This window comes from Dermacentor albipictus, chromosome 3 (assembly GCF_038994185.2).
Source record: "Dermacentor albipictus isolate Rhodes 1998 colony chromosome 3, USDA_Dalb.pri_finalv2, whole genome shotgun sequence".
Lineage (NCBI taxonomy): Eukaryota > Metazoa > Arthropoda > Arachnida > Ixodida > Ixodidae > Dermacentor > Dermacentor albipictus.
This window is the reverse complement of record NC_091823.1, coordinates 69208075-69234392: the sequence shown is the minus strand read 5'-3', so window position 1 is coordinate 69234392 and position 26318 is coordinate 69208075. Positions and strand designations below refer to the sequence as shown.

General features: G+C 44.8%; 1 protein-coding gene across 1 annotated transcript in view; it reads right to left on the bottom strand.

Moving 5' to 3' along the window:
- The window catches only part of LOC135919005 (transcriptional regulator ATRX homolog), a 124830-nt gene that overhangs the window by 47934 nt on the left and 50578 nt on the right, over positions 1 to 26318 (bottom strand). The window contains exons 13-17 of the mRNA XM_065452748.1: positions 24833 to 24979; positions 17408 to 17582; positions 16388 to 16525; positions 11313 to 11488; positions 2809 to 3072 (exon numbers count right to left, since the gene is read on the bottom strand). Coding sequence (XP_065308820.1) covers positions 2809 to 3072; positions 11313 to 11488; positions 16388 to 16525; positions 17408 to 17582; positions 24833 to 24979 — 900 coding nt within the window. The remainder of the gene's footprint in view (positions 1 to 2808; positions 3073 to 11312; positions 11489 to 16387; positions 16526 to 17407; positions 17583 to 24832; positions 24980 to 26318) is intronic.

Here is a 26318-nt window from a genome sequence, read left to right as displayed (position 1 = left end):
AACCACACTGAAGCTGGCATCGGCAGTTACAATTTAGAAGCCCTTTGGTCCGAAAACCAGCTTTTAAGTGTCATTTTTGTTTCCGATGAGTTCCTGCATAGCTTCAAACTTCCGTTAGAAACATCCATCTAAAGAATGAAATAAGGCATCATGCAGGTTTTTCAAAATGGCGAAAAGACATAGATGGTTGGTCCAAATTGTTGAAACAGGCATAACGCACATCGTGCCACAAGAAAATTGTGCAGAAATGAGAGTGGCGCAGTCGTGGAGCCCAATATCGCACTGGTGTATGTGCTAGAGCACACACCGCACCATGCTGTGCTGAACGCAGCACGCCTCCGCCCTGAAAGCATGCCTTCAAAACACGTGACCAGGCGTGACCTTCTTCATGGCTTCCAAAATCTGCACAAGGTGGTCACTCGCTCATCTCTAAGGCCATATCATCGTTGTGGTTGGACTGTTCTGAAGCGCACGCTCCAATACACCCAGTTTTGTTGCGCTTCCATGCCTTGGCACTTCGTGTCTGTCCTCTTTTTACTATGACTGAGTTTGAAGTGTTTGTTGTAGCAGTAAGTCTATTTAAAAGACGTTTGTTATATCTGGAAGCAGTTTCCATAAAGAGGGTTGGAAAATCGTAAATGCACTGAAGTGTGGCTATTATAACCGACAGATCGTCATATCTGGGATCGTTATAAGTGGGTTCGACTGTACTGTTATATGTGGATTCGACTTATTTGCCACTGAGTGAAGCATTACTGTTCCAGAATACATTTACACTATTTACTCAAATCCAACGCGCACCTTTTTTCTGATAAAACGGGTCAAAAAATTGCATGTGCGTTAGAATCGAGCACGACCCTAAATCCGCGCTACCATATCACCATCAGCATTCGAAAAATGGCCTCCTCATACGTGCTTCTAGCCTAGCTGCTGTAGCTACCTCCATGTGCATACCTACAGGTTGTACGTGTAACCAGGCACTGGTGTTATCTAGCCTACCGCCTGTCTTCCAGTTTTCTGCGTCTATTCAATCAGCATGGAAGCGCCGACTGTGAAGACACGCCGAAGTCCACCATGATGCCGCATTTAAGAGGAAAGTTATCATGTGCGCGGAGACAGACGGAAATTGGGTCACATCACGGCCATTCGGATTTCCTGAAACTTGCGTGCGGCACTGGATCAAACAGAAGGAGAATATTTTCGCCAGCAAAGCAACAAGGAAGGGTTTCAGTGGACCGAAGCAGGGCCACTTCGCCGAAATAGAAGAGCTGCTCGCGAAATACGTGCAAGAGCAGCGAGCAGCACAGCGGCCTGTGACGACCAATCGGCCGAAAGTACAGGCGATGCAGTTAGCCCCGATAGAAAGGGCTATGTGGAGTGACTTCAAAGCGAGCAGGTGATGGCTATCAAATTTTATGAAAAGATACGGCTTGTCTCTTCAAAGGCGGACAGGGCTATGCCAAAAATTGCCCGAAGAATATGAAGAGAAATTGCACAGTTTTCAGCGGTACGTTTTGAAGTTGCATCATAGAAATGGCTACCACTTTGGACAGATTGGAAATGCTGATCAGACACCGCTCTACTTTGACATGCCTGCCGCCACAACCGTTGAAAAGAAGGGGGCGAAGCAAGTGCGCGTTTTGTCTTATGGCCACGGAAAAACTAGAGTCATTGCAATGCTTTGTTGCACTGCGGATGGGCACAAGCTGCCCTGTAACTTATCTTCAGACGAAAGACGCTCCCGGAAGAAATCGTGTTTCCGAGTGGCATGATTGTGGGCACAAATGAAAAAGGTGGGATGACTACAGATTTGGTTGCTGTCTGGATTGATAGCATTATGCGGAAGAGACCCGGCAGCAGTTTGGGTCTGTGTGGGATGCTAGTGCTCGACACGTTCAGGTGCCACCTTTACTAGTGCATCAAGGACAAGCTGGCTGCATGCAACACTGACTTTGTCGTGATACCTGGCGACGTGACATCGCAGCTCCAGCCACTCGATGTTTGTTTGAACATGCCAGTGAAAGATAGAATTCGGGCACTCTACACCGAATGGCTTGTCAGTGGCTGCCATGAATTCACGCCCGCCAATAAATGAAGCGTGCCTTGCTGCAGGACTTTGCTGGATGCGTGAAAGATGCATGGTGCGTGATCCCGTCTGCTATGGTCAACAAGGCCTTTAAAAAGTGCGGGATTTCGAATGCCATGGATGGCACCACGGATAAAATGCTTTGGTCTGTTGATAGCGATAAGGAGTTGTCTGATAGCGACGACGAGCAATATTTCTTGCCCCACGCGACTCGTACCAGTGCAGTGAAAATCTTGGCGGCAAGGTACGCAGCTTCCATTTGTATTTTATTCATCACAACTTTAGTGTATTGGGAATAAATCTGTTTTTTCCAAATGAAAGACAATAGTATTTCTATATAGAAGCACGAGGTGCGCGGCATTGTACTCTATTTTTTTTTGGTCATGGAAAACGGGTGCACATTACAATCGCAGGCACGTTAGAATCGAATAAATATGGTACTGTTTCATAGTGCCTAAAAGTTTACTACAACCAGTAAAAAAGGCAAAAGAAAAAAAGAGCACAATGGTAGAGTTAAATTTCACAAAAGTAAAAAAGAAAGAATTCTGAACACAACACTATTACAGTAATTCTAACCCCAACTCTTCTGACAAAAACGGGCATGACAGGTATATTGTGACCAATTTTCTAGAAAATAGCACCCTCTATGTGACCCCTCAGCTTTAGCACAGCCGAAGCAGGCAGTGTAACATAGAGAAGGCTATGACTGTACAAAGAAGTACCTCGTCATCCCCTTCCTTGAGAAGTTCCTTTGCAGCAAGCCTCTCAGCGCTCAACTCAAGTAGCATTGGATGCGTCCAGATGTTGCGGAGCATGTTGAAGTCCCAGAAGAGCGAAGTGCCTACCCCTGCCTGTTGGCGGCGGCCACGAGCAAGATGCTCCAAGAAGTGCCGGTATAGTGCCACCTGCACCTCCGACAGCCGCACGCTTATCACGTACTCACACTTGGGAGGCAGGAATGGAGCCAGGGCACTGTAATCACAGCGCTGCAAGCAGGCAACAAGTGAAATCTCAGTCAATGGCATGCTTAGATATATTATTATACAGTACACTTCCATTATTTCGACTTCAGTTAATTTGATTTTTTGGTTAATTTGACTCCAACTGAAGGTCCCGACTGGCAACACATGCATTCCTATGGGCCAAAATGTTTATTATTTTGATCCTAAAATTGGCATTCGCTGGATAATTTGAAGTGACCACTTCACAAGCATGTGCCTGATCCATATGGTGACCGTAATAATGACCCCTTTAGTGGCAGCGTCTGTATCGGTGGAGCTTAGGGAACAGCAAATGCACTGTGCGCAAGTCATCCCCAGTCAAAAACACTTATTCTCAACCCACCACAGGAAGATTTTCAAGCAATAACAGTAGCTCACAATGTCTGATTACAGGATTTACCTGATTCTAACGGGTGCCTTTTGTTTTCCAAGAATATTGGGCCAAAAACTGCCTGTGCAATACAATCAGATACAAAAGCAAAACGGCTTTTGCAAAGTTCGTAGGCTTTAACACATAACATACTGTATTGCGGCAAAATCGACTTTAAAAACCATGCAACGAAGTTGACTCTAGGAAACCAGCCGTCATCGAAAAGATCGGGTGCGTGTCAGATTTCTACTTTAGTTAGAAGGTTGAAGTCATTTTAACATTAGTTTTCTACTTTTGACACACAGAAAGTTGGTGCACGTTTGATTCGGAGGCAAGTTAAGCTCGAGCAAATATTGCCAAATGAATCAGCGGTGTGTTTTGGTATTTTTCTCTGGATCTTGTTTAATTTGACCCACCAGATAATATCAATTTCAATGCTCTCGTTAGGGTCAAATTAATCGAAGGACACTCTATACAGTTATCTAAACGAATAATAAAAACGTCCACATGTGTGTTAGTGCAATTACCATTCCTAGGATACTTCATGCATTTTCCAGTGATGTTTCTGTGTCCCTAACCCTTTCCCTGACAAGTTGTGTCACTGGGTAGTTCATGGTCTAATGCGTAGAGCATCAGAATACTATGCTGAGGGAACCATGTAGGAAACCAGCCATTGGACCAACTAGGGTCACTTAGTATGCGACAGTGGGTATGGGCTGCTTTTAAATGAACCTCTTTTGTGCCAACTTGTTTGGATCACTGGGTATGTGGCACTAAGTATGTATCACTCTACAATGAGCGTCTCAGACGCCAACTTGAGCCACTGTATGTGTGCTGCTTTTCAATTAACTAAGTCCTTTGAAGTTGATGCAAACTTTGGTCACTGAATATGTGCCATCATGTGCCACTCTTCAATGACAAAAGAATAATCTTCCAAAATTTCTCAAATGTCAAGTGGAATCGAACCCACGTTGTATACAGTAGAACCTCACTGATGCGTTCATTTTTGTACAATTTTCCTGTGCCAATTTGCGACTGGGAACAAACACACACATTACATATAGTTCAACTACCTGTGCACTAGACCTGCAGAACTTTTCCTTGATATGTGTGTGTGTGTGTGTGTGTGTGTGTGTACACACACACAGTGCAGTTTACTGATTATGATATTATCAAGAAGAATGAAAAATCCAATCATTATAACTAATCACTGCTATATCCGGTCTGCCAATTAAAAAAAAAAAAGAAGAAGGGCTGCCGAACATACCTTCGTAGCTCCAAAAATAAATTTGCCACTTACGATAAAGAATCAACATTGTAGAAAGGAGGCTGTGGAAAATAAGATGTTTGTTTATACTTCTAAACAGCATGTCAAGCGTTAGGCCGGCTGAAATAGTCAGAAATCTGCACTTGCTTTCGTGGAAGTTTCAGATTCACAACCGCAGTGTGCATCGCGTCCAGCGGCCGCGCGAACAGTGGCAGCTATAATTTAGCATGCATGAAATCAATGAGTGACTCTATCGATGACAGCGCACTTTGCGTGAACATTGGGGTCGGTTTCAAAGATGGGCCACTGTCAACCTCGTCGCCTCTGTAGCACAACGCTGCTATCTGTCGTGACGATTGCCTCGTCGAAGATTCTTCGCAGAATTAGGCAACACTATCTGCACTCAGAAACTCTTCCATCGAAGAACCACTTATTTTATCACCAGGAGCGACGTCCTCCCACAGTCCGGCAATGTCAGCGGCTGCCACCATGTTTTCACACGTGGGGGTTTCGCCCTAGTAAAGAAAGCCCGACGTTTGCATTCATCTGCACAGTTACAGGTTCTAGCCTTCATGATCGTGACGCTCGCGGTTGCCAGAATCGCAATATCATCAACTGCACGAGTCTTGCAAAATTTGCAGCTTCGTCCCAAGCGACACTGCTTTGCACTACGTCAGCGCACCAACCGCTGCTTCCATGGCACATTTCCATGCTCCCTGAGGGAGAGAGGGAGACTGTAGAAAAGGAGCGCCTACGCGATTCTCTTCTCAATTTTTCTTTCTCTGAATGCTCGCCGGCAATGTGGAGGCAAAGCAGCTGGCGCCATCTTGTGGCACGCCGCGCCAACTTGCAATGCTCTGAATCAGCACGCTGGTGGGACACGCTGCATGGTAATGGCGGCACATACGAACTTGCGGAGGTAAACTTTTTGCCCCGTCTTGTTTTAAGGGGAACTTAGAAAAGGAATCTTTCACAATTATTATGGATGGAAAACGCCGCCCAAAAGGCAGAATTCCAATCGTTATGTCCTATATGCGGTGAATAACATATCGCGATATATGTTTTTTTTTTCTCATAGACGTAATACATAAATTGATACTCTGAAGTCAGCTCATTGTTATAACCGATATATTGTTTGCACTGTGTGTGTGTGTGTGTGTGTGTGTGTGTGTGTGTGTGTGTGTGTGTGTGTGTGTGTGTGTTATGGTGTGTTAGGGTCTCGCAGGAGTACCAACCACCACTGGTTTGAGCTTACGAGCCACAGGGTCACGTCTGCCGTTGCCTCCAGCATGTCGCAGCGCATGTGCTCAGGCTGCAAAGGGGCTACCAGGCGATGCACACAAGAAAGTAGTATTGCCCCGAGTTGACAAAAATCTTTTATTGTCTTTGGTGGCACTTAACAATGCAAAAATGCCTGGTCCCAACGTGGTATGAGAACGAAAGGGGTCGCGCACCAAGGTTGAAAACGCAGACAGGGGCGCCCCTAAAGCATGTGCGAGAGCACAGGCTCAAGGTGGTACTTGCCACTAGGAAAAGTTCCAGCAACTATACTACTTGCTCTTGCGATAACCAATGGGCCAACTCGCGAGAGCTTGAGCAATCTACTTCGGCTTGGGCCTCCGAAAAGCGTAGCTCGGTGTTGTACAACCTTGCGCGAGCACTAGGCTCTGACCCCACCATAGAGGAAAGGCTTAGGAGAAACCCCTGAATGCCATGCGTGAGAAAAAGAAAACCGTGGCAGAAATTTTACCCTCTCTTAAATGGCAAGGTCACCATTTCTGTGTCGCGCTATAATGCCCCAGCCACACTAGCGGCAAAACGCGTGCCACGGGAGGGTTCGTTCTTAGGCTGATTTTTCGTGGCTTGCCAGTGGCAGGCGAGCCACTAGCGGAGGAGACCAAAAAGAGTGAGTGGCCCCTACAGTGATGCACGCGCGGGACACTGGTATCATGCGGATCCACCGGACCGCTCTATTCCTGCTTGCATTTAGTTCAGCCAGACCGCTTGTTTCGCACTATCGTCTGCTTGCGTCAGCTCTCGCTCGCACTTGTTTCGATTGGCCTGGTTGGTCTCGTTCGTGCTTGGATTTGACAATGACGTGCCTAAATTTAGATGTCCCGATGGAAAGGTTGTTGGAGACAACTAGACAGACCCTGAATCTGAGGACACAGAGGCGATACCCTGTACCTCATTCTTCTCGTCTTTTAAATTTGGGATGCCGCAACAGAAGAGAGCACACCAACATAATTATGATCAGCGGCAACGACTTCGTCACCTTGATAAGACACGACTCGCATTAAGATTGCAGAACAAAGGTAAACACAGCGCCAATCTGTCAGCAGACAAAGGAAAAACACGCGAGAATGCAGGAATGCAGAGGGAAGCAGCAGTGGAGAAGTCCAGCCTCGGCAATTCCACAGCTTAGGTGGCAGTAGGTGGCAGAGGTAATTAGCGCCATCCAGCAAGCTGGCGGGAAAACAAATCAGTTTCCCTCCTGCCCTTCCTTGCAACTATGCTCCCTTCGCCCTCCCACTCAACTCGCTCGTAACTACCTTATCTTCAACAGTCCCCACGCACTCGCCTCTGCGCCTGTGTCGACACCGCTAGCTTAGCCCGCTTCTTTAAGTTTCATTTTCTGCCGTTATCGGGAAGCAAGTATTGGCCAGCGTGGGAAGTTTCGTGGTCATCGCTCACTGTGTGCATGCGCACCACAATATTTCATGATTCACACCGTTTGTGCATCGTGCTATGGTGTATGAATACTTCAGAAACAAGTCCTTCTTTTAATTCGAACTTTTTTTTTTCGAACAAATTTTCGAGCCCCTTTGAGTTTGAATTATCGAGATTCAACTGCATATATAAAAACAAAGAAAACATTAGTTACACTTCATTTTACCTGTGACCATGTCATATGTTTTCCAGCTGCTATATTCCATGTCAACATGAAAAGGTACGAGACACACAAGATTGAGGGCAGTAGACGTTCACAACGGTGACTTCCCTACTGTCTTCGCCCGCCCATGTCACATGAAAATACCACTGCGCACATGGTTTCCTATTCCGGTACCAGCAAATCTCTTTGCGTGTTATCACAAGTTGCCATTCACCACTATCGCTGCCTACCCACAGCAGTAAGCATCTTCACCTATCTGGCTCGCACCGTGTGTGGCATAGTGCTGCTGAAAGCATACTGCATGCTTTTAATTATCGATAATTCGATTATGCTTTTAATAGGCGATAACCCAAACGTGCCATTCCTTGCAGCGGGAAGCCTGCAGTGAGCATCATGTATTGCTCTGTGGGCATTGTGGCATTGTATTGATATGGCCACCAGCTTGATTTTGTTTTGGTTCCCTATCACCGTCTTAAAACAATTATGCACATCTTGGATTCCATAGAGCCTACAAGCTCCACACGCCTTAGCGTCCTGCATAGCAACGATTTGCACCAAGTGGGCACGTCAAAACTTCCCACCAAAACACTCCACCCAAAAAACCCAGGCTGAATTCGAGGAGTGCAAACGCAAAGTTGATGAAACTGCAAAAACAATGTGCACATTGCATCATTCGGGCCACACCAGATCAGCGTGTGTCGGCGTCTCGCGCTGCAACTATTCGCGCAACACTTCACATTACATAGATGTCAACTACAAGTCAGTTTGCCAAATTTTTTAGTGACTTCACATCTTACATCTTCCCAATTGCAGTGAAACCTCGTTTAACCATAGTTGGCCAGAGCTCAGGAAGAGTACATACCAAACGGTAGAACTGCTTAGCCGAAATAGCGTAAGACCGCCCACTTACCTATAAAAAATTGAACTCAGAGTGCGATGAAAGGGCAAAAAACATACAGTATTTATTCACTTCACGCGACAAAAGTCTACTATTTTTGTTTCATGCCACAGAGGCCTAGCAGTGACGACAGCAGCCTCCAACTCTCTTAAGCCACGAGCCAGCTTTTCCGCCAGCCCTCTCTTCTCGGCAAACACCCTCATAAGGCTGACATAACGTGCAGGTTCTGCCACTGTCGGGCCTGAATTGCCCATACTGTCGCTTTCTGTGTCGTCTGCATCGCTATCGTTAGGCGACACTGTGGCAACAACACAGGCAACAATGGCTTCATCCGACATGTCTGGAGAAGTCTGAACTGTGTTGTGGATGTCTCTGAAGTCGGTGAAAGAAATGCCTTCTGTAACACTGTGCTGCTCCACCACTTCAGCGAGCAGGGTTTCACCAGCTTGGCCTATGGCGTCAGAAGACTGGTGGATGGTGTTGCTACCATCCTCTGCATCACCCGCACATAATTTGAAGCCAGCGCACTTGAACCAGTTCTGCAATGTCGCCAATTCAACCTGCCGCCACGAGTATTCCAGCAGGTGAATTGTGCCTAGCAAGTTAATTGACACAGCCTTGTCACACTCAAGGGCTAGAAGAATTCTGCGCAGCAGATTCTTTCTGTAGAGCTGTTTCACAGCCCGAATGGGACTGTAGCACCCCTTGCCTCAGGCCCGGGCCACAGGCCACGACTCGCTCCACGTGCAGCGCCTGTCAAGGTGGAGGCGATATAGCAGTGTGATATATAAAATAAAAAGAACAGTTCAAAACCCAACGTTGCCAGAGCTGGGTCCTTCTCGCATTAGCTCTGACAACACCTTGGTCCAAGCGCTGGGCAATCGCTGTGGTATTAGGAGGCAGAAATGCCAACTTCACAGCCGTAAGGTTATCAAGCGTGACATGCGCCGTCGCATTATACAAGATAACAACTCTTCTGTTCTTCGCCGCAAAACAGCAGTGATTGAGGGGCATGTACTTCTCAAAAAGTTTTGAACTCATCCACGCTTTCATGTTGCTGTGGCAGATGAGTCCAGACGGCAGTCGGGTGCCTTTGTAACATCTAGGCTTTGCCGAATTCCCAATCACGAGAAGTGGAAGTTTTTCAGTTCCTGACACGTTAGCTCCGAATGCAACTGAAATCCTGTCCTTGGCATGCTTGCTGCTGGTGCATGTTTCTTCTTTAAACACAAGCGTCCTGTTTGGCAGCAGCTTGAACAGGGCCGGCTCATCCATGTTGAAGATATTGTCGGGCAGGTAGTCTGTCAAGATGTGCCTCAGCTGACCATTTTGCTATTGTTCTGCACCATCCACGTTGCCAGCGGCACCTTCTCCTGAAATGGTTCTTGTGTTTATGCCATGCCTTGCCTTAAACCTCTCCAGCCAGCCATTGCTGCATACAAGTCGTTGTGGTTCATCTGCGAAGCGAAAACCAGGAACTTCTCCACAAGTAGGGGTCCGCTAACAGGCATGTTTTTCAACTGCGCTGCTTTTAACCACTTCACCAGCACCTCCTCCACATCAGGAAAAATTGACCCTACTAGACAACATATTTTCGCGGTTGCAGCAGCACTGCCAAGCAACTTTTCCTTAGGATTCCAAATGCCACACGCCATAAATAAAGGTAGATCCCTCTCGCATGCCAGTGCTGACTTCTTTGTGTCACGTTCGATAGCACGAATGATGTCCAATTTTTCTTGTAAGCTAAGCACATGGCCTTTTGTCCGAGCTTCGGCATGATGCGACTCCTGGCTTGCATGACACCACAAAGCTTTCTCATAGAATAAAGAATGATCTCTTGAACGGCACTGAAATCATGTTGATGTTGACGTGGCTTCACTCTTCCAAGATCCCTTTGCATTTGTGCTTGGCGGCTGTTCTGATCTCTGAGGCCTGTTGTTCTGCCAGGCCACAGATGGGGATGATGTACCGCCGTGATTGCACGACAAAAAGTGGAAACACAACTTGTTAACTGATACATATGCAAAAAGCTGGTACGGTTTATGCACATACAAAACACATTATGTTCAATGGCCACAGAGTCGGGGATATGACTTTACTACTTTTAAAACGAAACTCTGTTTAAGTGGGCATGGTTTAACGAGGTTTTACTGTAGTACGTTCATGAATGTATGAACAAAGTTCCGCTGTATACTCAGACAATCTTGTCTGAATATATATATTCAAACACATGGTGCGTGTGGACTTTGCTGCGCATCTAGAGGGATGCACAAGAGAGGAACCTAGCTGCATATACGACTCGTATGCAACGCATTTCAGCGGTGGCAACACGGTGTATCACTATATTGCTTCAATGCTAATTGCATGAACTTAGACATTCATCGTGGAATACATTCTGCTGAAAAGATTTGATGAAACTACAAGCTTGCACAAGTTGCTACGGTAATTGTGTGCACATTCCCCGTTTGTCTTTTTTTCCTCAGCCCTCAAACAGTGCCATTGTTATGGTTAATAAAAATTGACTTTTGTCAATATCTCTTCTTTTTATTATTATTATTTTTTGCTTTTCAGCTTTCACTGTAAATGCTTGTCTCTGCATACGACGTCTTATATTGGCTTTTTATTCCGGTTAGGTGCCATCAGTGTAATTTCTCAGCTATATGAGCAGCAGATGTCGAATGCAGCGGCGCATGGAAGTGTCTTAAAATCCTGACAAACGACAAGAAACAGCATACACTGTTGTACGTGATGCCAAAAAATATAAGTAACTCGGAAGTATTGCGTATGTGACACACACCTGCACACATCCGTCCAGAAGGCGATGGAGGATGTGGACCCTTTTCTTCATAAGTTTTACGTCATGAACTGTCGAGTCTGCACACGCTCCATTGGCGATAGGGTTCACAAATCGGTTCCGGAACTCATTCTTGGTTCCTAGGAGACCTGGCTTAACAAAGCTCACCATACAGTGATCTGGAATAAAAAGAAATGTGAACATCAAGAGACCTCAATGTCAGGAGGCCTCAAGTTTTACCGCACTAATAAAAATACACTAGCAGAAGCACACAATGATGGCATTACAAGCTAACCAATGCTTGCTCGTATGCCTATAATTTAAGAGTACTTAAGGTTAGCCCACATCACTTCAACGAAGCACTCTTCATTTTAACAGGAGTACAATGTGCTGCGCTGATGGACCAGATAAGCGTGCATCGAGGCATTTGCTGCTAACAGGCCTTGCTGTCCAGCGTCATTGTAGTAGATTGGGAACTTGGGCCTTAAGCCCCTAGATAAGCGTTACTAATTTGATGAGGACCCTTTGTGCCATTTACCCAACACCCTTTCATTGATCGAGCTGCGTTCTCTTAGTACAGAGGCCCACACCTGCCCCCGAGTTGTCTTTCCCACACAGATTAATGGCCTGACAGCTGAGCCTGCTGCATTTGCAAGAGCACAATTTGTGTTGTATTCAAACCATATCGCAGATTGGTATAACTCAGGGGGTTTTCTTAGGCTGGTAATTTTGGAAAAAGAACTTGGCGTTACAACCATGCAAATATGGTAGCTGTGACTTGTAGCATGTGGGGAATACAACTGTTACACTTAAACAAGGCTTTTTTCTTCAGCCACTTTATTAGGAAAGCACTGAAAAGTGGTAGCTATTGACTTTGGAGCTCCCACGTCATCATTAATCATCATCATGATCAGCCCATCTTATGTCCGCTGCAGGACGAAGGCCTCTCCCTTCGATCTCCAATTACCCCTGTTTTGCGCCAATCGATTTGAACTAGAGCCAAAAAATTTCCTAATTTCATCGCCCGCCTAGTATTCTGCTGTCCTGGACTGCACTTCCCTTGGCAACCATTCCATAACTCTAATGGTCCACCGGTTATTCAACCTGCACATTATGTGATCTGCCCAGCTCCATTTCTCTCTTTCAATGTCAATTAGAATATGGGCTATCTCCATTTGCTCTCTGATCCACACCACTCTCTTCCTGTCTCTTAACGTTATGCCTAGCAATCTTCATTCCATCGCTCTTTGTGCAGTCCTTAACTTGTTCTCGAGCTTCTTTGCCAGTCTCACAGTCTCTACCTCGTATGTTAGCACCGGTAGAATGCATTGATTGTAAACTTTTCTTTTTAATGATAATGGTAAGCTTCCACTCGGGATCTGACAACGTCTGCCGAATGCACTCAAACCCATTTTTACTCTTCTGTAAATTTCCTTCTCATGATCAGGGTCCCTTGCAAGTAATTGACCTAGATAAACGTACTCGTTCACAGACTCTAGAGGCTGACTGGCGATCCTGAACTCTTGTTCCCTTGCCCGGCTATTGATCATTATCTTTGTCTTCTGCATATTAATCTTCAACCTCATTCTTAAACTCTCTGTTAAGGTCCTCAATCATTTGTTGTAACTCGTCTCCTGTGTTACTGAACAGGACAATGTCATCTGCAAACCAAAGGTTGCCGAGATATTCGCCGTGGATCCTTACTCCTAAGCCTTCCCAGTTTAATAGCTTGAATACTCGGGGTGTCTACCGAGTTGACATTCCCAAATTCCCCGAGTTTTCCAGGTTTTCCCTGAGTGCATTTGCAAATTCCTTGAGTGACACAGAACTTTGTTTTATGTCAAGACAGGCTGACACTATGTCACCCGATGCTGTCACTCTCTAGTAAGCAAGCAGTTTTCTCCGAGTATTTCCAGACTATTCAAAATCCCCGAGAATTCCCGCTTTTCCTGGCTGGTAGACACCCTGATACTTCTTCCAAGCACACAGTGAACAGCATTAGAAAGATTGTGTCTCCTTGTCTGACCCCTTTCTTTATAGGTATCTTGTATTCATATAGGAGGTTGTGGCCAAGTACTGCACCAGGGTGGCCAATCCTGTTCTGGTGAGGGAGTGCGTTACCGGTTCTGGTCACCGGGAACATGCCGCACTCCAGGCCTGTTTATGCAATTTTATCAACACGCGGATTTCTTCTTTTTTTCTTTCTTTAAAATCCGGTGGTAAATTGCATGGCACTGGGATTCGAACCATGGTTCTCTTGCACGCGAGGCGGATGCTCTACCTCTACGCCACCGGTGCACCTCTTATAGGTACCTTTATAGGTATCTTTCTACTTTTCTTGTGGAGAATTAAGGTAGCTATGGAATCTCTGTAGATATTTTGATAATAAATTAGCCTCTTAGATAATTAGCCTCTTCAGCATGTGCAACACTGCTTTTTGCACAAAATTTGGAAGCATAAAAGCTTGTGTCAAATTTTCTGATATTCAATTTGAAGTCTACTATTCAGCATTTGCAAACCTCTAGTTTTAAGTATAAGATAAGACATGGAATAAGAATACAGTGTCTACCGCTTATAATATGTTGCCAAAGTAGCAAATTTCTGCACTATAAGCGGTACCACATTTTAACCAAAACAACGCTTTTCAATGGCATGTTTGTGCAACATATGTAGACCAAGCACCCACGTATGTCTGGGAATCAAAGCAAACGAGTGGAATGCGCCCTCACTTTTGTTAGCAAGATGGTTCCTCCATTTTTCCAAGTGCCATACAGCAACTACAAAACATTTCATTGACTTTGCACCAAACTGCAACTTTGGCCATTGACTCTCGGCAAGACAGCGCTTAGGCCAAACCGGTGGGGGGTATAGGGCAACATGCAGTCAATGAGAAGCTCAACCTTGATGTACGTTTACAGCCATAGCCAAATACACATTGATATGGCACGAGATCATGTGCACAGGCTGCACTAATGGCAGCATGTGTAAAGCGGGACTCATTGGCGATTACCCTGAAAATACTGTGAATGTGTATAGCAAAAGTTGTTGTGTGTGCATGCTGGCAGGAACGATGAAAGCTGGCATGTGGACAACATTCTGAACCGATGAATTTGTGGAATACAGGTTAAACCTACAGCATTGAGGAGCCAAGGTCATGCACATGATATCTGCACTCGCATGGTAACGAGCAAATGCGAAATGCATTTGCGACTGTACTATAGGTGGTATATGCATATACATTGAAGTCTATGGGAGGGTAAACGAGACTTGTACATGACTGCATTACATCAGGTCCTGCACAATAAGTGGTTACATTATAAGCAAGGATATACGAATATCAAAATTTTCGAACAAGAATCAGATACAAATACTTAGGTTCTAATATTGAATAATGATATGCACATGCATCTAATAGCAAGTTTGGTTATTTTAACCAGTTGGAACATTGCAATTATATTTTCAACGGAAGGAAATTAGACTAGCATGCCATTATACTAAATGATGTGTATCTGGATGATGTTAACTTAGGAAATTGAATAATTAACTTGGAAAATTAAATAATTACCACTAGCTGTCTGTTCTCGCCAACCTGTGCCTTACTATAGATCAAATTCCCATAAACTCAGAGGCATTTAACACTGTGCAAGCTGCCCCTCATTGCATCTGCTGTCAAGCCATATGCTCAGGATTGGAGGTGGTGCTGCAAAAGAGTGCACCCTTGCTGTCAGCAAACGTGTGCCCCTTGCTACTGAGAAGCTGGCTTTCCCACAATGTCCAGTGGTTGCATGAACTTTATAGGCGTAATTTCACCCAGCAGCATGGAATTACCACGAAATTCAGCATAAAGTCAGACACACATTCTCAGATTAGATAGAAGCAAACGCTAAGAACTGTGTTTGCGCCAGCACAGCCACCAATACATTCTATTTCTTTTGAATATTCATATGCAACCGAATGATCGAAAATATTGGAATACATATCTAGATTTTGAATAGAATACAAATATTAATGTACTCCAATATGCTTATTGTTGCTTATTTGCAGTGTCAGCTAAATAACAAACACAGAGGTGGTCCAGCCAGTTTAGGATTTGTAGCTTGTAGCAATTTTTGGAGCAGGAAAAATGTTGTTCACGAGCAGTTTAGGAGCAGCCACACCAGCGTTATGGAGCAGTATCGGAGCAGAAAAACTGATATTTTTGAAACACTTGGAAAAGTACAGCAGTAATCTGTATCCATTTGGCAAAGCTTGTTATTACTATGCAATCAGTAAGTGCTGCTCAACAGTGAAGCAAGGCACAAAGTCAACAGCGACCAATGAAGCTTGCCTTCGCATGGACAGTTCCCATGGTATGTTGCAAACATTTTTATTTGGCTAGGCAAAGAACTTAATTTTGTAAACAATAAAATTTTGTAGGCTTTTGTAGACCAAACAGCAAGAAGCTTGGCAGCGAATGTTAAAGTAGCTAGGCCTCGCGTTGCCACAGAGGTGGCTACGGCTACCAGCGGATCTATGTGCGAGCGCCTGTTCGAGGTGGCGAGGCAATCAAAATGGCGGCAGTGGTGGCTTCGATCAATGCCGTTTCGGACCTGCGGGCGTGGCAAAAAGTATGAAAAATCAGACGGCGAAGAGGTTTTGCGTCCGAAATTTCAGACGTTCTCATACATTGACTCTATGGGGTACTGTGGTGGAGCCGTGAAGGCGTCCAAGTTATTGGGCATGTCCAAAAATTCGGCTGCCCGGAAAATCGGTCGTTGACCGTAATTGCATAGCCCTACTGAAAAGATTTCATTGCCGTTAAAATGTGAAGGTACTGCACTTTCGTGCAGCTGGTGCAAATGGCACTTGAGTGGGCGCAGCCAGGAGCAGGCAAGTCTAATTGTAGCAAAATGGCACAAATGGCACAGCTGGACCACCACTGCAAATACTAAATTCAAATGATCTATTATTTTTTGTATGCACTAACCACTACAGATTGAGCTTCACGATAAGAGTGACTGCAGCATCTCTTATTGTTTAAGTACACTAGGAATCCCCGCAAATAAACCCTGTACATGCTTGATTGAAATCCGACTTACACTCTTGCAGGTTGTTCTGCAAGGGGGTTCCAGTCAGCACAATCCTCCGGCCAGTCCTCAATTCGCTCATTGCCTTAGACAAGCCGGTGGTGTCATTCTTCAACACATGTCCTTCATCACAAACCACCATGCTTGGTCCTGCCGGCGTTTTTCGAGATGGGTGTGCGAAGCATAAATGAGTAGTTAGCACAGTAGACTTTTGTTAATTTGGCTATGATTAATTCAATTATTTAGTTAATTCTATCCCAACTGAAGGTCCCAGTCAGCCCCCCTACATTTCAATGGGCCTAAAATTTGGCTATTTCAATCCTAAACTAGGCCTTCACAGCATAATTCAAATGACTGGTCAGCGTACATGTGCCTGACACCAATGATGACCCCAACAGAGGCAGCGTCTGTCTTGTTTCAACATATATTCTTCTGCCTCTTAAACGTTTAATTTGACCTGCTGAATGATTCTGCCAATTTTTTCGGTCTCATCAGCATTGAATTAATGAATATCAACAGTACTACAGAAGCTGTTTCACTCAGCTGCTACACTGATTTTCTCAATGGTCATTATAAGCTCAAAAATACCGTGAAGCAATCGAAGCATTGATTTCTTGATAAAGGATAGTTGGCACGCCAGAAATGGGGAATAAATTCAGCAGTCAGCCCAATGCCAAGCATTATCAAGGACAAACTATGTAGTGAAACATGCTGAACACGAAAATGTGAACTCCAAGGCAGAATTCCCCGACCACAATTTGAAGGGTGGCCTTTTGCATCAATTTCAGAAAAAATGACTACAATGTGAAAAACATGAAAAAAAAATGAAGCACAACTGCTCAGCAGAGCAAATTGCAATGATGCATCTGCATTAATGTTACCGTACCCCACTGACTTCCCACCAACTGTACGCATTATAAAGTAAGCACACAGAGCATACTATGTGAGGCTAGTTGGTGCATGGCTATTAGAGGTACATGGCACAAAGTAAAAAATGCGAGAAAAAAAAAAAGGGGGGGGCAAAGCACTTACCTGGATCGAGCAGCACTTTCCTCAAGCGCTCCTGAAGTTTCCTGCCTTTTCCTCTTGCATTTACAAGCCGACGAAACATATCGTAACCAACAATAGCCACACCACCTTTCCTGTGCCATCTTTCCAGAACCTCCAGCCTCACGGTATTCACTTTAATGGCAGATGTCTCGTATATCTGCAGATGAAAAATGTTGTCCCAGAAAACATTACATAACTTCAAGTAGATAAGTTGCAGGATTTCATTCCAGAATCTGTCAGTGTGTTTAAATACAATGTGAAATATCTTCTTTTTCTCCCAGAATTACTGTGGACACCATGCAGCAGAAGTATTTGCAAAAAAAGAAAAAAGGATTTATATAACAGCAAAGCAACCAAAGCACAGGGTGTCTACCAAGTTGGCATTTCCAAGTTTCCGGAGCTTTTTATGTTTTCCCTGAATGCCTTTCTAAAGTTCCCAGAGTGACCCAAAACTTTGTTTTATGTCCAGACAGGCAGACACCATGTCATGAAATGCTGTCACTCTCTAGCAAGCAAGCTAAAAAAACAAACAAACAAACAAAAAACCGACTTAATGCAGTTTGAATAGTAAGGAGTAGCGTTTATTTTATTTCAAAAGAAAACAGAAGGCAGGGGGTTGTAAAATGCACAGCAAATAAAATATTTTAAAAATGGTTCGCAGATCGAGTCGAACATTGTCATATACAAATAAAAACAGATGCATACAGAAGCAAATCTTTTGAATATGAGCTATTTCGGCATATGTGAGCTTATTGGAAACTGATAACAAGCTCACTGGTATGAGGTCCGAACTTTCTCACAAGTGAGATTCTCTTGCAACAGCTGGTAAGTCAACCTCAACTGTCCTGACATACTCTCAAACACAACTGTCCTAACATACGCGCAAAGCCTCAGTGTTGCATTTCACAGCTTTAAAGAGTTTGGTTTGAATGAGGGACATCTGCACCTCAGCATCAGCCAACACTTCGTTTTTTGAGCTCACACTCCTTCAAAGCGGCAGCATGCTTCTTTTCCCGTTCATTCCTCAATGCTAGGTCCTTAGTGTTCTTGTCCCCCTTCCGCTGCACGTTCACCCCACAGACTATTTGAAGCATGCTCTTCGTCAGTCGTTCAGTCAACGTCCGAATTTAGGTCTCCCTAGGGGCCGGCCGCGAGAACATCTGAATAATCGGGCAGTTAATATGAATGCATGTCTTTTACTGCCCCTAAGGGCTCAAATCACTACAGGCCCGTCCGAAAAAGCTCTGAAGTTAAATTCAACCCAAATTATTTTTCACTTACAGTACAACTTACTGGCAATTAGTTACTATGAAATATACCCTTTTGGTAAAAGTTATCTTTCTGTAAAAAAATTCCCTATATGCACCAAATTTTGCATATTTAATGTCGTATAAAAAACTCATGGAAACGTAAAGATCGATAGCACCTTTTTTAAGTGAAAAGCCTACCTTCATTCTCAAGAGAAAATTTTTTGACAATGCCTTTTACGACTCATACTTTCAAGCTTTCTAAAAAACTTCACATGTTCTTAGCGGTAGTGAAAATTTTTTTTAGCAAAAATGTTTTACAGAAAGATTTCTTGCTTGAAATAGATAGTCCTCAATTTTTTTCAAAGAAATCACTGATGGTTGAGCGCCAAGGATGGGACAGTTGGCGTGGAATGACCCATAACCCAAACATGCCGCTGTTCCCTGCTGCAGGCGGTGTGAAGTGAGCTTTATGTTTCTCTCTGGCAGCGGTGTATTCCAGCATTGCCTACCAGCTTGATTTTGCTTTAGTTTCCTGTGGCCATAATAAAACACTATGCAATAGGAAAATGACAAAGCACATCTTGGCCCACTTGAGCTCCACCAGGAAGATGCACGTCAGCATCTATGCCGCAATAATTCATACCGAGTGGGCACAGCAAAATTTCCTGCCAAAATTCCCCGTCCAAGAAGCTACTGACACGGGCTGAATTCAAGAAGTGCAAACGTAAGCCTGCCAAAGCTGTAAGAACGCACAATTAAGACCCCACCAGCTTGGCGTGTATTGGCGTCCTTGTCCTGCAACCATTCACAAACAGAACACTTCACATTACTTTTGTACACAGATGTCAACTACAGTTGAGTCTGCCAATCTTTTAGCGACTTTGGATCATAGATTTTTTCCAATTTTTTACATAACGTATGAACGAGGTTTTCATACTGTAATAGCGGTAGATGCAGGCAAACCCAAATTCCGCTTCATGCATTTAAGCTCATGCGCTTGATCTTTTTGCCTCATCTCCATGTACTCATCTATGGGTACAAAAATATCAAGGGCTAGCTTTCCGCAATGGTATGCTGCCTGACACCACCGTCAGCAAGGACCAAACAGAGCCTCCGTGTCAAGAATCGGCAACCATAGTTGTACTTCGGTGCTGAGTCTACAAAACTCTTCACACCGACCGCATTGCACTCAAAAAGCAGAAGAACCACCTCGACAACAAAAGATAGGGCATAGGTGACAGTTTGAATGGCGACAATATTGTTTTTGTCTGCAAATCTTCACGTGACACTGGACGGCATACAAAATTTCTGTCACCATTCTGTGCTGGTTCTGTAGAGTAGGTGGCAGTGCTGCAGGGAAGTTCAAATAATAGAGCAGGTTCAAAAAGTTAATCAGTGACTTGCCTCCAAAGCATTTTCTTTTTTTGTTACTTTGTCTGCTTCATGTGAAGATCGCAGGTCCCCAAATGCTAACCTTTCAATGTTCGTTATTTTAAATGAATGAAAACATTGTGGTGGAATGTTTTGATATTCAGATGCACATGGCTGTTTGGTCTGCATATTTTGTTTGTGTGCAGCCTTTGAAAAATGCTGTTTTGAGTGTAGTGTGGTACTGCATATATATAGTGCAAATATTTGCAACTCCGGCAACTTACATTATAAGCGGTCTACACTGTATTGCAAAACATTTAAAGCAAGACCTGGAAAAACACAAGAAACCTGGTGGCTGGATGACAAAATTCAGTGTGAACAGTGTGAGCAACGAAGTGAAGGAAAAGCAAAGAACAAGTTGAATGCTGTGCATACACCTGAAGCACTACAAACTGGTGAAGAAAGCAAGGACGGAAGTAGGGAAACAGAGAGCAAAATGCACTCTGAATGTCAAGCAGACATCGATATTACCCAAAAAGGTTCTTTTTTTTAAGCTATAGGCTATCAGGGTAGAGATCTGACAGAAACAAATGAGAACAAGCAGTTTGCTGATCTTTGTGAACTGACTGCAGAGGAGGCTCTGCCAATTGGCAATTCCTCAAAAGCAACGAAATGAATCTGCCGCTTTTGTGAGCTCGTTTTTAGTCGTTTACTATAACAATAAGAAAATTGTAGGAGGGGAATCCTTACTGGCTGCTCTACAGCTTTCTAGCTTGACCCTTTGAAGGTTTTTGCCGTACATATACGGCGGCGGTTTTTTGTCCCACAAGGTCTTTGCCGTACAGGTACGGTTTTGACCCTCCGTTGGAAATTCCGCGCCATAATGACGATGCGTGCTTACTGGGAGGGGCTGCCACCACTTAGGACTTACAAGAAGCGTTTGAAATTTGTGATACGGAGTTCTTGCGGAGATAAACGGAACTGACTTCTAGCTTCAGCGCGTTGCGCAGACTGCGGCAACACCCCTTTTGCGGTTTTGGTTTTGCCGCGTGATCGCAACGAAGGCGCTCGAACAGACATTTTTCTCTGTGTCGGCGCTCTCTTGCAGAGGCGGCAGTAGTTGCCTTCCATCTTGATTGGTGCTGCTCACAGCTTCTTTATCACCGCTGCTCTCTTGATCTATGCGGTAACGCGCTTACACGGTTTCGGTTCCGCCACGTCTCTTTATCGGCACTCCCTTGGAGGGGCGGCAAAAATTGATTTCTATCTTGATTAGTGCTGCTCTTAGCTTGTTTATCCCCGCTGCTCACAAGGTATTTTCGCTCTCCCTGTTTACCAAGTTTCCATCGAGTTCTTCAGATGCACGGGAAAGCGGCGATATGGCCGAACGCACTGCCCGTTCTCTTGACACCGACAGCGATGACTCTTCCGATTCTGATTGTGCTCCATTCACCAAGTCTGAATCGAAAGACAGTTTTTCTTCAGAAGAGGACAGCTCATCTTCACACGAAGAACTGCATTCAACCAGTTCGACCTCCGACCTCAGCGCAGCCACAACCTCTCGAAAGCGGGCAAGACGCGACGACACCCAGTGGGACACAGGTGATTTTTCGCCATCTCTTTTCAACTTTGATGACGCAATCAGGGCAGGTTGCGGCCTCTCTGCTCCCGCCAGAAGCAAGTGAATTGGATTATTTCGAATTGTTTTTCGATGAAGAACTTGTGTCGCTCATCGTCACCGACACAAACAAGTATGGGAGTGAAAAAGCAGGCGCAAGTCACTCAGGCGCATCACGGCTCAGAGCCTGGGCGGCCGTGGACCTCCCAGAGCTTTACTGCTTCTTGGCAATAGTGTTGCTTATGGGCCTGGTGTGGAAGAACACCCTGCGGGACTATTGGTCGACAGACCTGACGCTGGTGACCCCGCTTTTTTGGGAGATTTTTTTCTGTGAACCGCTTTCTTCTTCTGCTGCGCGTCCTGCACTTCAGTTCAATAACGGAGCAATCCGATCACCTAAGGGCCATCAGACTAGTCATGGAGGCCATTCGGGAAAAATTTTCCAGGCTTTTTCTTCCATACCAAGATTTATGCATAGATGAATCACTGATGCCTTGGAGAGGCCGCCTTTCATTCCGGCAGTACACACCATCCAAAAGACACCGGTTCGGAGTGAAGATGTTCATGATATGTGACGTGAAAACCGGGTATGTACTGATATTGCTAGTTTATACAGGAGCTAAAGTTAGCTTGGACAAAAGAAAGGAGCTTGGTTATACAAGCTCTGTTGTTGCTGACCTTCTGGCAGACTTTCTTGGAAAAGGACACTCTCTGTTTGTGGACAACTGGTACACAAGCCCAGTGCTCTTTGAATTTCTGCAGAGCAACAGAACAAATGCATGCGGAACTGTGCGCATCAACAGGAAGGGCCCGCCCTTTTTCAAAAAGAAGTTGAAGAAGGGTGAAATACAAACCTTCCACAAAAACACTCTGCTTGCCTTGAAATGGTTAGACAAGCGCGAAGTCACTATGTTGACAACAATGCATGGACTGGAGATGCAAGATTCTGATAAGGTGGACAGAGCGACCAGAGAAAAAAAGAAAAATCCTGCATGTGTACTTGAATACACAAAGAAAATGGGACTCGTCGAGAGAGTAGACATGCAGCTGAGCTTCAGTGAAAGCATCAGGAAAACTCTGAAGTGGAACAAGAAGTTCTTTTTTCACCTGCTCGACATGCCACTGCTGAATGCATTTATTCTCTACCGCAAGAGAACCGGCACCCCGGTAAAGCTTGCTGTGTTTAGAAAGAGAGTCGTTACCCAAATATTGGAACTACCAAACCCAAATCCAATGACCAAGGCACGGAAGACGAACCACAGACAACCTGCTGCGACTGACAGCGCGCCACTTCCCAGAGAGGGTGTCTCAGACCTCTGCCCAAGGCAGCCGCACGCAGAGAAGATATCATGTGTGTGCCAACACAACTCGTCGCTCCAATAGAAGAACAGACACACGTTTTAGGTGTGCAGACAGCGATAAGGCACTGTGCGTAGACCCGTGTTTCAAGAAGTACCACACTCTGAAATACTATTGAACATGTTGCAGTTCTGAGTGATGCTGAAACCAAAATACTGTTCCTAACTTAATTTTGCTATTTATTCTCGACTTTATACATTTGGTACATTCAAGATCCGCAATGAAGTCATTTGGCCACCTGGGAAAGTTTTTTTCAATATAATTCGGCCCTCAAAGAGTTAAAATGTTGACACCTGAACAGTGGCCTCCTCAGCCAAGATGGAAGTAAGGGGCCTGGTGGGAGGATAGGAGAGGGCAGAGAAGAGGTAGAGAAAGCTATATACAAACATTAAGGAGTGCAACTAAGTAAACATTCACCCTTAATTCACGTGCTGTGTTACTGCACAATGAGCCACCACGACTGCATTCCGTGAACTTTTACATTTTAAATTTTGCTACAATTCTTTAACAGAAAAGAGCCCAAGCCTAATTTTTTCAAACAATAAGTTGGAAATGAAATTATGTCATGAATTTAAGGGCAACTCCGGCACTTTTTCTTACCATATTAAGATACTGTGCTTAGAAATTCAGCAATAATCTTAAATAACCAATAAAGGGGATACCAAAACCGAAACAGGTAGCAGCGTTGTGCGACGTCACGATGAGTCAATGACGTCGGATCCTACACTACCATAATGGAAACATGCAGAATGCGTGCTAAACACGCAGTACACGTGGCACTAATGCCAAAGATGCGAAGCTAATTATGTTTCCTGACGACACAGGGAGCTGATTTTCCGAACTAGACAGCGGCGATTTCAATGATGATTTCAGCGGCAGTGGCGGTGTGATCTATGACGTCACAAACACAAGATGGCCAGTAGAACGTCATGAGTCGGTAACACAACCAATCTTTAAAATTCATTTTCAGGCAAACTAAATGACTTGCAGCCATATTGTTTGGCACAGATAACCAGAGTGTGAAAGAGAATGTATATTTAAAATTTTATGAAGAACAATGGACATTGAAAAATCGCCGGAGTTTCCCTTAAGCAATCTGTCTGGCCATGTCAACTGCTTGGTGTGGCGATGCTGGACTCTCTCGCGCCCCCTTATGTTGTTTCCCTCGCATGGCTTTTGAACTCCTGGAATTTGGCTTTCCTGCATGGCATGTGACTGCAGTGGTCAGTAGTTGCATAGCAGTAGGAGAAATGGAGCGAAATTCCCACTGCTATCGCCACCTGACGGCGGTGAGGGCGCCAATGGAACTGGTCTTAGTCTCTTAGGCTTCAGGAATGTGCTAGGCACGCACTCTACAAGGCGTTTTACAGGACTGTCCCGCGGACGTCTTGTCATTAGCTCGTATGGTACTCTGTTTGCGAGACATCACCTGCGAAAGACACAGGCACTGGCGTCCAGCATGGGGTGAACACATTTGCTCGATATCCTGTCACAGTGAGTCGAGCTTCCCCGAATTGTCAGAGCCCATCGGCATGTTCCATTTGTTGTAACTCGGCTAGCTTGCTTATTTTACAGAAGGTGCAATATATGCCCATAGTTTGATTCCACTACTGTTGTCATACCTTTACCACAAGAGCATGCTTAACCCCACTTTGTACAAACATTAGACTTTAATGATGCTAACATAACTTAAAGCAGAAGACTACACCAGCAGACCACACCAGACCAAAGAGGAGCAGTGCATTACAGTTTAGCTCTGTTTATAAGAAATCCTCTGGTGCATACGAAAGTGACTTCGAGACTACTCACCTTCAGGTCCAGATTATTTTCGTCTAACCAACGCTCGAATTCGTTGGCCCAGTTCAGGACGGTGTTGTAGGGGCACACGACTAGGGCCGTGCGAAGCAAGGGCCCAGACACTTTGTGAGTCATCACTGTGTGCAGGAAGGATATCACCTGCACAATGACAACCGTTGGAGAACAGACTCGCACTTTTTGTGGTGATACTGACACATAAATTCTTTCTTCAACACAGAAAGAAAAGTAATCATCAGTTGGTGATGACTTTCACTATTGTTGAATACAGCTGAAACTTGATTTAATGAAGTGATGACCAGGCTCAAATTATTTCGATAAGTCGGGAAGTTCATAAAATTGAGAAAGGGTTTGTTCAGTCCTTCAAAATCGAAAATTGTAATGTAGCGACACCCAAAAGCTACTGCGATATTGTATTTGCCACAACTTTTCACATGCCTGCGCAAGTGAAAAGTCCGTGACGGTGGCCCGAATTGCTTGTGTGTGAAACCAAAAGAAAAAAACAAAACAACACACCTTGGTGTTTCTAGAGAGAACTGCAAATTTACTATTTTGCAGCGAAATAACTTATCATTTTCACCTGCGTGCACTTTACCAGCAGTGGCCGTACACACTTCTTATAGTCTACAAGCGCTTGCAATGCATCGCAGACCAGGTAAACGATGCAGGCCAGGTAGACGATTACATGAAGATATAACAGTCTGCCGATATGCAATGACGCGGAGAATGAATGAAGTGACCGTGCGAGCAGGCCAAGCAAGAAAGTTACGAGGAGATGATCAATGCCATCTGTTGCATAAACCATGATATAACGAAAGCAACCACCACCACTCCTAGAGCCATCTTATATGTAAGAGCACTACCGACTGCTGAGTTTATTGTTCTGTGCATGGGCACAGCATGCAGCCTCATCAGAATAAAGCTAGGGCCGTGACTAAGGTGCCTAGAAGTTTGAACGTGATGGCGTTAGAGCACACGCTTAAAGGGCCCCTGAAACGGTTCGGACGAATTTTGTAGACGCGTAGGGTACAGCTAAAGTTAATAATTCGCACCACAATTTGTGTGAAACGTCTCATATTAAGAGAGCTACGGACGATTACAAATTACCCTTTTCCACAGTCATGCATTTTCTCCCCAACTCGTTCGCCGAGTGATCGAGGCTAAGCGCCACCTTCACTGGCTCTGCGTCCGGCATGATGGCACGTCGTGTCGTCGACTTCCGGTTCTCTAGGAGCGAGCACACGAAGCCTCTCTAAACTCTCCGCCAGCTGCTTGGCAGTCGACCCCAAGCAAGAGCTATCAAAGCAGCATGCATTGCGAGCAGTCTGTCGAAGCGCTGAACGTGTCTGGTATTCCGGTAAGCATTTCAGCAGATGGCTGGAGGCATAAACTCAAGCTGATAAAGGAACTTTAGCATAGACCTATGTGAGCGGCCTGATCGGTCTGCACGGTCCAGCCACTTGTCGGCACGGCGCGCAAC